This window comes from Pleurodeles waltl, chromosome 11, assembly GCF_031143425.1.
Source record: "Pleurodeles waltl isolate 20211129_DDA chromosome 11, aPleWal1.hap1.20221129, whole genome shotgun sequence".
NCBI lineage: Eukaryota > Metazoa > Chordata > Amphibia > Caudata > Salamandridae > Pleurodeles > Pleurodeles waltl.
Window position 1 is genome coordinate 940,546,788 of NC_090450.1, and position 14,354 is coordinate 940,561,141.

At 45.9% G+C, this 14,354-nt stretch overlaps 1 protein-coding gene across 1 annotated transcript in view; it reads left to right on the forward strand.

Moving 5' to 3' along the window:
* The first annotated feature begins 6,254 nt into the window (after nucleotides 1-6,254).
* The window catches only part of HNF1A (HNF1 homeobox A), an 80,575-nt gene continuing 72,475 nt past the window's right edge, over nucleotides 6,255-14,354 (forward strand). The window contains exon 1 of the mRNA XM_069215058.1: nucleotides 6,255-6,907. Within this exon, the coding sequence (XP_069071159.1) occupies nucleotides 6,570-6,907 (338 nt within the window). The 5' untranslated portion in view covers nucleotides 6,255-6,569. The remainder of the gene's footprint in view (nucleotides 6,908-14,354) is intronic.

Sequence of the window (14,354 nt, forward strand, 5' to 3'; positions counted from 1 at the left end):
CCATTAGTATCCTTTTTGACATTACAGTGTCAAATCCTGCTTGAATCTCACACGCTGCTTGACAGGTCTGCTGAGTTTACATATAACACTGGGGGCACACTTGAAAGGAAGGGTAACAGGATGCCAAAATAATTATTGTGTATCCAATGTTGCTGAGGGACCTGCCTTGTTCCACCAGACATCTGTCTCTGTGTTTTTATATATAATACTGGAGGTGGACTTGAAAGAAAGGGTACCACGATGGGAAAAAAAATTGTGTGTATTCAGTGTCTGCTTGCTGGAAAACCCTGCTTTGTTCTACCAGACTTCTCTCTGAGTGTTTTGGGGGTACAGTGGCTGCTCCAAACTGAATTTTAGTTTTAGATGTGGGAGGACACTAGGATTACATATTACAATCCCCCCACACACACACCTAGCTCTCAGAGCCCAAGTTTAGTGTGGCTGAAAACTTTTGCCATCTTGGAAATGTCCAAAGTCGGTAGGGTTTGCCCCATGGACTTTTATCCCATTGTTCTGGGTATGCCCAAGAGTCAGTCCCACCCATTAGCTCATACCAGGTATAAATGTGGCACCTCCAGGCAACCATTTCAGCACACTCCTGGAATTGAGGAAGATAAGAACAGGACAGAAACTGCTGTTTACAACCTGAGAAAAGCCCTAAAGGACTGGACCTTCTCTCTCTTGTACCCAGGACAAAGAAGTGGACTCACGGAGTTGTAAGGCTGACATCCTGTTTAAGCAACAATGCACCCTGTGAGTCTCTAAGTGCCTCCGGTGAGGTCAGAGGGCTGCAGAAGTGTACTCTTGTGGTGGAGTGAGACTTAAAACCTTTGACCAGGACTAACATGGTTGGTATATCTGACCCATGCTCCATCTTGGGCAGCATCACATTGTGCCAAATTCCCAGTCTACTGCAACAATTGACTATCATTGGCACTTTACGCTACTTGGTACCGTTTCTAATTAAAACTTTTAGAAATCATCTCTCTGGGTCCTCTTGATGGAATGTTTCTCATTTTTATGTCATTGTTTTTCATTTAGACTTTATTACTGTTTTGGTACTGCATAAATATGTTACACATTGCCCTAAGTTAAGCCTGCCTACTCTGTGCCATAGCTACAAGGGGTTTGTGCTCATGTTCATTTATAGACTTTCAGGGTTCACCCTGACAAGGGTTGTGAGTTATCCTTGAGGTGGTTAGTCACCCTCCCCAAATAAGAATTCAATTTCTTGATTGGTTCGAACAGGGTAAGGCTTCATATTAAGTTCAGGGTTTTTGCAAGGGTAGTGCCAAGTTCAGAGATAGCTGATCTAGTGGTAGGTTAAGGCAGTGGCTCTTGATGTAGTAACATACAAACATAAGGTCTGCACATATTTATACCCACGATTGTTGCCCATACAAAGTCAGAGTTGATTCACTTTTATTGGCTTTGTTGTTTTCACAAAAAAATGAGTACATTACAGAAAACAGAGTGAGCACAAAAAATAGATATTTATTCCATTTTGCTCTTCCTTATTTGTCTATATCTATGCATTTAATTTTATTCCTCGTTCTGCCTTTTTCTTTAAAAAAACACATCCCCTGGGTGACATCTTATGAAGATGCCCTAGAAGTACAGTGGGCATTAGCGCCTGCTTTTTATGCTTATAAAGCACTTTCTCATACAGAAGGGGCTGCAGATATTGCAGCCATTTCTTTAATATAAATCCCCCCAGTGTGCATGTTAGCGCTATTTTATTGCTGTTTTCCTTCATTTGGATAGGGCCTGGTCCCTTCAAATGAGGCAGCATCTATGTCCGCTCAGTTGCACTATAGTATTCATGGATGCACACTGGCAAAATGATTGTGATACTTGTGCCCCACAAAGGATATGGTGGTTCACTGGTGTGTATTGTAAGTTCATCTCTGTGGCAGAAGCCGAGAGGGCCCTGCCTGAGAGACAGGTAGCTGGAACATGGCCTCCAGCCCGACCGGTCTACAGCATGAACTCCTGGCCGCGCTCCTGGAGTCGGTGCTCCATCAGTGTGTATTCAAAGTTCACCCCATGAGATGGCACTGAAGGTCCCAAGTATAGCCCAAGAAATCATTGAGCAAGGAGGCTGTGACAATAAGCAGGTGGGACCAATGCCAACAACCAGGGTTCTGTTTGAAATTGCATGATATCCTGGTTGCTCCCTCTCCAACAACTTTGATTTCCGTCCGGACCACGGCTTCATGAGCCATGACCATCGGATGCCAGGACCTTGAGCCAGCTTACATGCCTGACTTGCATTCCCCTACCTCATAGGTGCCGATCTATTCCACCCAGCGAGGGCGCACCATCTTGGCAGAGCAGAGAGAGCAGATGTGACTAGAAGACCAATAAAAAAAACTTAAAGGGCAAATTTCTTTGGTTGAAGAGGCAGAGCCTCAGCCTTCCGCCCCCAGGACTTCCTATATGTCTCTGCATACCTTGCCCTGAAATCTTTTTTTGAATGGTGATGTAGTGTATTTGTTTATTGCTGCGGTTTTGGCTCGTGCCATGCTTGTGTACGATTTTTTTTTTTTTAGACACAATATCGGAGAAAAAACGTGTGGACAAAACATTGTGTTAAGAATATCGAGGACAAAAATATTGTGAAGATAATTTTCTATAGGTAAGGAAAGTTTTACTATATATAACTCCACATATATGTACCTTGTTCCTTTATATATCTTCAAGCTACGTAGACGTGGAGTTAAACATAATAAATCTATACTTACCTATTTGTTACCTCAATATTTTGGACACAACATTATGTCCACACAATATTTTTGGTTCCCATATTCTATTAGTGATCCCAATTACCAGGATTGGTCATTAGTTGGAGTCCCACGACTTGGGTCCACTGTATTGACCCACCACTGTAATGAAGGCACTATATCCAAAATATCACCACTGGTGGTACCATTACATCAAATGTTGTAAGTGTAAGGGGTTGAGATTAGGGTAACAAGTCGGGTTTGGGTTATACATTCATGGGTCTCATTCAGAGTCAGTTTTAGGGCTAGGTTTACGAGGAGGGGTAGAGGAAGTCAAGGTTAAGGTAAGGGGCAAGCCTACATCCAGCCTCAGAGCTGAGCTTTCATTGGGGTTGGGGCTATGCTTACGCTAAGGGCTAGAGTTGCTGATAGGGTCGGATAAGACTGTGGCCTGCACTCAGGTTGAGTTGTCAGTTTGGGTAAGTGCAATGTGTAGGATTAGGGTTAGTTTTGGGGTGAAGCAAAAGAATAAAAGCGGTTGGAGTTGGTTTAGGTTAACGGTAAGAGTTAGACTTAGAACCCACTGCTAGCAGCGGCTCACGCATGCTGGGGCAAATACGTCCAAAAAGACCACAAGATGCTCCCTTATTCCCCGCATATCCCACTGGATCTTCTCCCGGGATGGTATAAATCTGCAACGCACCAGCCGTCTGTGTGGACAGTGGCAGGCATACAGTTAGTGGGTGATTTCTTTGAGGACGGTAAACTAATGCCATTTGAAGCCATGCAGGCTCTCACAGAAGTAAACCCCGGCCAATTCCTGTCATACCACGCCATATGTTTGGCAATCAAAAAAACGTGGGGCGCAGGAATCCTAGAACCGAAGATCTCCCCCATTATTCACCATATCCTACAATATGATGCCCATACAAAAGTAGTATCAAGCCTTTACAAGCTCCTTAATAATCCCCCTGAGCCGCATATGGAGAGGGCCAGGGAGAGGTGGAACTCGGTCCTCCCAGACCCGGTACCACAGGAGGATTGGCCGAAAGTCCTGCAACATGCTCGAGGAGTGTCGAGGAACCCCAGATTCCGCTACACCCAGTTTAACTTTACACATCAAACATACTTATCCCCAGCCAGGTTGGGGCGAATGTTTTCCGGCTCGGAGCTGACATGTCCCAGATGCAAAGCCCCACGGGCGCACTTCTACCACATGGTCTGGGAATGCCCTCAAGTACAAAAGGTATGGAGAGAAGTGGTGCTAGCGATCTCGGAACTGACAGGGCTGGGGCTGACAGTGGATCCCAAGTCATGCCTCCTGGGGCTGAGGACAAGAACGAAAAGGCACAGACACTTACACAAATTTGCTGATCTAGCATGCGTGATGTATAAAAAGATTGATAGCAATGCACTGAAAAGCACCTAGAGCACCTGATCAGAAATCATGGCATACCACTACACTGTGCTGGGCTCGCACAGAATATCAAGTACTGAGGAAACTAGCACGGGAGGGGAAACAACATACAGGCTGCGACACCTGGGAAGCATTGGTGTCCAAACTCGAAGCTAAAAATGATGACAAACCCCCATGAAGTGGGCGCTCCCCCGCACAACATATTGAGCAATAACACGCCTGCGTACCCCATGACGGAGTCGCCCCCCTCTCCCCAGATGCGCAACCAATTATAGACATATAAGCGCAAAGATCCTTGCCCTAGCTCCCCAACCGCTCACTGGTGCTAGCACTCCAGTCCATATATGGGGTAAGCACATTTTCACACACCCCGCTCACCATTACTGTATACATACAAAGGCACCATCATTTAACACAGAAGGAGGACCCAGTGGAACATAGTCCATACCAGTAGGCGCATGTGGGGTTTCCCAATACCACAACATAGGCGCAGGAGCCCAACTAACGCGGAATGCACTAATATTGTTTTCCACAGGTGGATCTGAAGTGTGCACAAGTAGGGGGGGTTAGGTGTTTGAATGTTACCAACACAGATAAATATTATCCTGTTGCAAAATAGAACAAGTATATAATATGTATCTGGAATGCAAAACCAATAAAAATTATTTAAAAAAAAAAAAAAAGAGTTAGGCTTAGATTAGGCTCAGGGGTGGTCTTTGTGTCAGGGACAGTGTTAGGGTAGGTGTAGGTCAGGTAAGGAGTAGGGTCAAGCCTAGAGTTATGGTTGAATCACATGGATAGTTAGTGTATTTGTATAGTTGATGTAGTGGTTATTAGGTTTCATACTTACCTTGTTCGTGTAGTGGTAGATTTATGTAGCGGCTTGATGCACTCGTACGTTGAGTTAGTAGTATAGCTGTAGGAATGCACAAGCGATCACTGATCACGTTTTCGAGTGAAGGGTCGGCTCGCTACCCTCACTGGTGAGTCCTTGGCTCTGGTGGGCCTGTTTCTAAAGTTTGGATCACTTGACATGTTAACGCTGAGTCAACTTTCAAGCCAGACCCCCAAAACTGGAAATGTTGTCCCTTCAAAATGGATTTTATTTATTCCTCCCGTCCCGCCTCTTCTCAAGTTCCCACCATCCTCTCTTCCTATGTCGACTGCCCCCTCCCCCCTCTGTCGGCCCATCTGTCGTGAGCACCCTGTCGTTTTTCTGTTTCATTCCTTCTTTTTCGCTTTTCTCGCACTCTGTCCTCCGCCTGTCTCCTTTAATCGTCCCTCCCCCCGCTTTCTTCACTCTGCCGCCTTCCTCTCTATCATGCTGTCACTCTCCCTCCATTCCCCCATCCATCCTCGGTCTCCTTTGCTGTCTCTCTCACCCCCGCCTTTTCCTCTTTTCCAGCTCGTCTGCTGTCTCTTTTACTAATCCCTCCTTCCCTCACTCCCTGCCATTCCGTCACTCGTTTCCTCTCTCTCGCTTCTCTCCCTGCCTGTTTATGTCACTTTTTATCCAGCCTCCTGCTTCATTCTCCTAACACTCACTTCCTCTTCCCTCCCCTTTATTTTCTCCCCTCCCTCCTTCTCTCAGTCCCTCTCGTTCTGTTTCAATATTTTCCACGGTATTTACTTCACCTGTTGCTTCTTTTTCTCTGCCCGTCTCCCCGTCTCTTCCCTCGCGCTTTCCTTCTTTTTCTTCTCATCTCTCTTTTTTTCTTCCATCCCATAGTTCCTTATCACTCTCTTTATTTTCCTTATGTCCCTCTCTCCTGTCTCTATCCGTCGCTCTCTGCTTTTTCCTCTCCTCCCTTTCTCCCGAACCCACCCTCCTGTCACTTTTTATCTCTTCCCTCCTTTTTCCTCCCCTCCTTCTTTTCACTCCCTCCGTCTTTCCTCTGCTACTTTTTCTCTCTCTCCCTCCTTCGCCATTATTTTCCTCTTCCCCTCTTTCTTTCGCTTCCTGTCGCTCTATGTCCCTCTCCCCCCTCCCTCCTTCTCTTTTCTGCCTCCCTCTGCACTTTGCGCAGGGCTTCGGCGCTCAGGTCCAAAGTTCAGCAACTTGCTACACGCACAAATAAATATGATGGTTTGAGAATTTGCAGCGCTCCAATGTAAACAGACAGCCGGGGTCCCCTTATCAGCGCTATCTCAGGACTCGTGGGGGGTCGAAAGCGCTTCTCCGGGACCTGGTTAAAAAAAATTCGGTGTGGAGGACCGGCTGATGGGACCATTGTCTTTGCCACTCAGGTGACGGTGGGTGCCTGGTGCCTGCGATCCGGGCATGATAAGAAGGCTGGGACACCGGAGGCAAGAGTCGAGCTGAGAGCCAGGTAGCTGGTACCTGAAAGCCAGGTAGCTGGTACCTGAGAGCCAGGGAGCTGGTACCTGAGAGCCAGGGAGCTGGTACCTGAGAGCCAGGGAGCTGGAACATGGCCTCAAACCTGAGCAGCCTTCAGCAGGAACTCCTGGCCGCGCTCCTGGAGTCGGGGCTGACCAGAGAGAACCTCACCAAGCACCTCAACGAGATGGAGCAGTTCACATTCTCCAATGATGGGCAGCCGCTGGCTGCCAGCACCCACCAGACCCACCGGGGGGTCCTCTGTGCCCAGCTCACTGAACTACCCAATGGTCTGGGAGGGCAGCCGCTGTCGGGGGATGAGAGCTCAGACGACGGCGAGGACTTTGCGCCACCTATTTTGAAGGAGCTGGAGAACTTGAGCCCTGAGGAGGCCGCCCACCAGAAAGCCGTGGTGGAACGACTCTTACAGTAAGGACTCGCCTTCCTTGTCTCTTCGAGCGCTCTCTTTGGCTCTCAACAGTCTGCTGTCCCCCTCTTGCCTGCGCTTGGCGCCATCTTTCTAATGTTGCATCAGTACATGCATCTATAGTTACCACTAGAGCCCTCAACATCCCACAGTCCAGAGAACTACCTTGCTTCTTGGTCAACTGGTTATCTTCTGAAGTAATCCCCTTCCAGCCTTCCCCATGCAGGGTTCCCTTTCTTGCTTCATCCTTGTAACAACCCTAGGCCGAGACACCCCACAGATCCAACTCATTGTAGAACACTCTGCCCCATCATCGTCGTGCAACAGGCACTGTACAGGAATCATCACAGCAATGACTACCCATGGAATTTCCACCAAGACAACTTTGTCTGGCTCCTCGGGAAGCAGAATTTTGTGGCTAAAGCCCTAGTTAGGGAAGCCCTTTCGAACATACTCTCCAAATAAACATTTCTCCTAGCTAGCCCCCTGTCCTCATCCCCAAACATCCTAGGCTTTGGAGTTGGCACATTCACCTAACATAGCAACAAATCCGTTCACACTATTGGTAGCACATTTTTACACACCAAGTCAGACTCATTGAAACCTCTGTACTGTTTGAAAACAATCTCTGGACTAACATGAGCGCTGCGAAGCCTTACTAATGGCAGATAGTGGGCTATACAGATGCCAATAACAAAACACACTGTCGGTCTAGAAAATAACAGGACCCCCATGTGAGCAACAGAGGAGAGGAGCCGCAGGCTAGAATGATCACACACTAGTTTTAAAAAAGATTTAAGCTATTTTGGCCACCAACCTCCTACACATATGGGGAAGAGTGCAAGGGAGCATTTCTGCAACGAACTCAGGAATAGCCCTAAAGGGCTTTTAGAAAGATCGAGAGAGCTAGACAAAACGTCATCAAATGACCCCTTCCCACAAACAAAACATAAACAAAATCCCATTTTAAGAGTGGAAAAGAAAAGTAAATATCAGAAGCTGGCTTCCAGAGACTTCGGCCAGATAGCCCCATTTCCCGCTTCCTGGACATCATGTGAGAGCCGTGGGGATGGTAGAGAGAGATTAACCCCTTGATCGCTACCACAAAATAGAGAATTCTGCAGAAAAGCACTGGCCCCGATCTGTGGCCTCAACCCTTCTGGCGCGCCAGCTCTCAATGGTCATCCCTCAATAGCGTTCTTTCACACACCCGCTTCCCTCCATTCACCCCTCATGTCTTCTCATCCCCTCATCTCTCACCTTTCCAACTATGTGCAGCCCTCCTCCTCTACCTCTGCTCTGTGTCTCTTCCCTTTGTCTCTCTGGAGACTGTTCAAGCCCAATGGATCAGCCGCAACTCCAGGCAGACCGGGCTGGTTACTAATTATCCAGGTGCCTTATAATTTCTGTTTTGTACTCTTGTAAATTTATAAACCGAAAAACCCTGGGAGCCCTGTGATCATTAACTTCTGATGATTAATTAGTTGCGTCTCTGACTGATGGGTCATAGAGACAAGCGAGAGGAGAGTCTGCGGGCACCTGGATGTCTGTCAGTAAAAGACGACATTGGTGCTGTACAAAGTCTTTTGCGGTTGGGGTTGGGACTCGGAGGAGCTATTGTGTCTGGGGTCTATCAATATAGTTAGTGGAGGAAGTGGCTCTGTGCTTCTCTTGATATAGGACCTTGACTGCTGGTCAACATAGCCTAGTTGGATGCAGCCTTAAGGTACCCCCAATGTACTACCTTGGGTGTCTAGAAATAGCATCCATTAAGGGTGTGCTTCTGGGGTCTTCTTCTTCCAGGATGAAGGCTCTTAGGGTCTATCACTACAGTCAATGGAGGACTGGCCTTTTGGGTCCTCTTGATGTAAAATCTGGGCCATCTATCAATGCAGTCAATGAAGAATGTAGCTTGGAGTTCCTCTCAATGTAAGATCTGAAGAGACTATCAATAGAGTCAATATAGGTTGTGGCTCCGGAGTGCGCTCAATGTAGGATATAGTCTGTGGAGGGCTATCAATATATATAGTCAATGTAGGGTGTGGTTATTGGGTCTGTTTATAGTAGGTTTTAAGATCTGGGAGTCACCACTATAGCAAATGTAGGATGCGGCTATGGCTCCCTCTCAATGCAGGATCTGGGACATCTATCAATAGGGTCAATATAGGACAGGGCCGTATGGAGTTTTTATTGTAGGATTTGGGAGTCTTCCAAGATACTCAAAGTAAATGTGGCTCCGGTGTCCTCTCGATGTAGGATTTTGAGAGAGGGTCTACCAATATAGCCATTTTAGGGTATAGCTCTGTGGTCCTCTCAGTGTAGGAAAATAGTCCATTTGGGCTGTGTATCTGTGGTCTTCCCGTTGTGGGATGTAAGAAATAAAGAGTCTTTTAATATAATCAATGTACAATGTGGGTCTAGGGTCCTCCAATTGTGGATTAGATCAGGGGAGGTCCAGCAGTATAGCAAATGTGGGATGTTGAGGGCCTTTCCTTATAGTTAATGTGCCTCTATGGCATTGTATGTAACATTTGTAGTTCTAATCAATATAATGAATGTAGACTATGGCTCAGAGGTCATCTTATTGCAGGATGTAGGATCCAGAATGTTTATCAATATAGTCTTTTTATAGTGAGCACCTAAGGTCCACTCGTAGGTATGACCTGGGGAGATCTAATATTATAGTCAATGTGGGATGTTGCTTGGAGGTATTGTCATTGTAGGTTGTAGGATCTAGGGGTCTTCCTTTACAGAACAGATGCCCCTGGTGTCTTCCTAGAGGGGAAGCAGTGAGCCTTTAATCGGATACAGTTAAGCACATACATGTCTATTTTGATAGGATCGGGGCTTGGAAGGCTGGTCATGGCAAGATAGATGAAGGCTATGGGGCTCTCACTGCTGAATGCAGGTTGCATATGCATGTCCGTACAGGGTACCAGCTGTAGGGTTTCTATAGGAGGCCACAGGGATTTGTATATTGGAGCCTGCTGAGGATTGTTTAGAGACAGTTCACTGTCGCTACAAAATGCAGGCTGCATAGGTTTGTATGTGTTGAAGGATGACTGAGTCTCTCTCTAGAGGAAAGGAAAGAACCTGTAGAGAACCACCCTTCCAAGATAATATGTTGGTCTGTATCAATAAATTATAAATGCTACAGAGCTCTCTTTACATGATACAATTTGGAGAGGCCTGTGGAGTATGGAATGGTGGGTGGTCCAATTTTGGAATCTGGATGCAGGCGGAGTACTAAGTCTGATTATTGGCTGGAGATGGAAGGTAGGGGGGTTTCATTCAGGTATAGAGGTTAGAGGTAGTGTGTAGCCTTACCACGGAATGGAGACAGAAGGCCTCATTATTGGATGATGGTTGGATGGAATGTGGTCTGATTTTAGGATTGAGGTTGGAGATGACATGACTGATTGGAAGATATGGTTGAAGGTTGGAAGCAAGGGTGGTGACAGATAAAAGGATATGGGCTTAGATGGTGTGTGGTCTCATTTTATTGCATACAAGTTAAGAGGGTGCGTGGTCTCAGTTTATCGACTACAGGTTGAGACGGTATTTCTTCTCAGTTTACTGGATAAAAGCTGAGATGGTAGTGTTCTCAGTTTACTGGATAAAAGCTGAGATGGTATGTGGTCTCAGATACATTGGATACAGGCTGAGACGGTGTGTAACCTCTGACTATGGGAGAAAGACTCAATTGACATGGTGTGTGGCCTCTGATTGCTGGATAAAGGACGAGATGGTGTGTGGTCTCTACTTATGTGGCTTCTACTGAAATTGCTTCTTGTAATTTCTCATTGAACAGAGATTGAGTCTGTGGGACTTCTGATTATAGTGTGAATGTTGGAAAGGTGGGGTGGCTGTGATTGTGGATTAAAACGCTGCAGGGATTTACATGGAACAGACGGTATGGATACACACTTTGTATTTTGTGCTGAACAGTATGCTGGAAGTTACCTCATAGAATTAATGCATGTTTACACATCATTCCTAGTCCCCTTCTAACTAACCCTCTCCCCATTCTCTAGGTCGACCCACTTTCCTGGGTTCTCCATTTTACAAAGTATGTAAAATGTGCAAACTCACACTGCAGACCCATAAATATGAACACACTGCCCAGGGGTGATCCTGACATTGACTCACACTCTTTAGTGCAGACACACACACACAAACACATGCCACTTCTTACAACATGCAAACCCACAATCATCGCTTGCACACATACATCACATGTAGACATACACACACACACCACGACATGACGTACTAACACTTGCACAGACATCACATCAAGAAACGTGCACATACACAACACATAACCTTCACACACTCATACAATCAGGCACATCATATCACAAGCAGTCCTGCATGGACCTCTCCAGAAGGTTAGAACGATTCATACGTGAATACGGACATCCACAAACATCGACAAACAACCAGTGCAAAATGAATAAAAAACACATACTGTATAGTTATAAAAAAAAACTCAAAGACAACTATGGGATATCATATTCGGCATGAGGGGCAAATGTCTTCTGTGCCATCCATTGCATGCATGCACATGCTGACACAGGCACACACTTGCATGATTCACAACTGTGAGCACGAAGATTTGCAAACGACCAAAAGCAAATTTATCAGAAACAAATAAACCAGAAAGATTCGCATCAGACACAGACCACCCACTCACAACCTATACTATCAGAAACATACACCCATGTTACCAGACATAAATATCTACACAATAGCATGCACAACAACTAAACACACACAAACACATGCTCTAAAGGTGGAAAGTATTCACATTCAGGACACAGCAGTATACAAAAAGAGACGTGGGAAAAATTACAACATACACCCACGGCCACGCACATGTTTCAGTACAGCCACACCCCCCCTTAGGCTTTTCAAGAAATATCCACTCAAATGTAGACACACAATAGCATTTTGACCCTTAGACACAACAGAAAGTCCATGCAGACATTTAGACCAATTCTCCTTTGGTTCTACAGTCACAAACCTCCCCAGGTGTTTAAATATCTACACAGAAACGTACACAGGGACACACACACAGGCCAGAACATTTCCATGCACAAACTCGCTCCACACTGAGGCCCACAAAGTTCCATTCACACCTCCACCACACCCTGAGCTATAAACCCATGTTAAGGGTCTGACGTAGGTACACTGGAATCCAGACACACACACGCATGCACTTTTCGGCGTGGAGACTGGCACAAGCTTCACTTGCCTCTGCACGTACACACAGATAATGCCTCTCACCCGGCGACACACCCAGGCAGGCGGGGTGTGGGCAACAATGCCACAAACAACCTTTCACACTCACCGCGCCAACAGGGATATTTTTGCTCACATCTAGAATCATTTACTGATAATGGGCATTTTTAGAAGTGTTTAAGTATAAGATATAAAGCCATCACTACGCCGCCTCGTGCTGACATCTGCCTGAGGCCGAGAATGAAAATGAAGAGACCACACCTGTAGACGTCCCAAAGGATGCATGGAAATTTACTCCATCCAGTTTATGTCATCCGTTGTTGTGAATGCATCCAAATCGCCCTCCCAGCATCTTTCCCCCACATCAGTTTCCCACTTGCCTTCTTTCTCCCCATTGCCTTGATCTACTCTCCATGCAAAAGTGAATCACACAACCATAGTGGATCCGCTTACCTCTTCTGGTCCATGAGTTATTCCTGATCCTCATTTTGTCGGCTTTCAAAATATCCCAAATCCCAGTTTCCATTTGGCGAATGTCTTCGGAACAGGAGTAGTTTGGGACCAACTTATCAGCAACATCTCATTGTCCAGCTCGTGGGATAAGAACCATGGTAGTCATCCTCAACATATTTTTGTAGACAATGTTGGCGAAACCGTCCATCTCAGCCATAGATCTCAAGTCTTGCACGCTCATGCCATGGAAAGCGGGAGAGATGGCCGCGTCCAAGCTGGAGTCTCCACTTTCCGCCTCCGGCTCTCTCGCTTGGGCTTTCATTAACGTTCCCAACTCGATATTTACTTTCCATTTAAATTTCAGATCTCGCTATAAATTATCAACCAGGGCCTTGTTCAGTTGGAGTTTATAACTAACTACCCGGGTTACTTATTGTTCAGGTAACAAAAGGGAGGTGAGAACGCCCTTAAAAAGTCACCTGAAACGGGAAGGAGAACCTGGAGGGAGAGATTTCACTATCACCAGTAAAGGCAGTGCTGGACGTCAAGTTCACGGAAGGCAAGCCAAGGGTTGTGGATGGAAGGTCATAGAAGGGTAGAGTGAGCCCACTGGGATGGCTGTCAGGCCCTTCCCAATGTGCTTCGATCTCTTACTGCTCTTAACAGGCAAACCATTCCCTGGTCTTTACTTTTAACCATAGGTCTGAGCCTTGGTTTGCACCTGTATCTGTAAAGGTTATTGTTGAATTATTTTTATCTCCACTGCTCCTGCTGGGAAAGCCTTTGAGGCCCTTAGCACTTCTGTGACAACTTTCTCTTCTTTAACTCCTGGGCTCCCCAATCCCAGTCCTTTCTGGTGGTATATTGTGTCCGTGCAGCATTTTAGGCCTCTTTCATTGGAATTGTTTTACCTCTTGTCCAATGTTTAGTTCCAGACATGACATCACACTTGCTTGTGTGTATTTTCTTCAGCCCCCCTCATCACCCTTAAATGTTGCTATCATTCATAAATCAATGTGTTTTTGTAAGTTTCACCATTTCTCTACCATTTCAGGAACTCGTTTTGCTCCTGCTTTAAATGCGCATGACATTTCTGTGCTTATTTTGCTAGATAATACGAAAGAGAAAATAATATTAGTGGGTCCTGAAAAACAGCAATATCATAATCTTGCCCGAGGGGAGAACTGGCACATTTCTAACATATTTAATTCTATTCGGGTTATACCCACTGTTTCACGCATCCAAAAGGAGGCATATTATATCTCAATAAGGCAATAGATCATCATATGGAATACATACTAAACTCTCCACGCGCTGTCTGTCCATGGAATCCACACTGCATTTCAACACAACCCACATCTGGGTTCCAACCAACACAAAGCAACAAGTCCATAATCCCCCACTGCGTCTCTCTACAACCTCTCTCAGCTCTTCAAAACAACACAAAATTTTAACACAACACAATCAGTCCTTGGAATGCATACTGCATGTCAACAGAACAACCTGTCTGTGCAATCCACAGTGCAACCCAAGACAACACAAGGTGTCTGTGACGTCTGTACTGGATCACTCCGCAACACAATACCTCTATGGAATCTACACTGCAACTCAACACAAACAGTACTGAAGTACATTTTACAGTAGTTGTCGTTGTAATTGTATTTATATGGCGCATACTACTCCTGATGAGTCATTGAAGCGCTTTTCAGCGAGTAGCACGCTACTCCAGATCCAAAAGTGGATTAGTGGTAG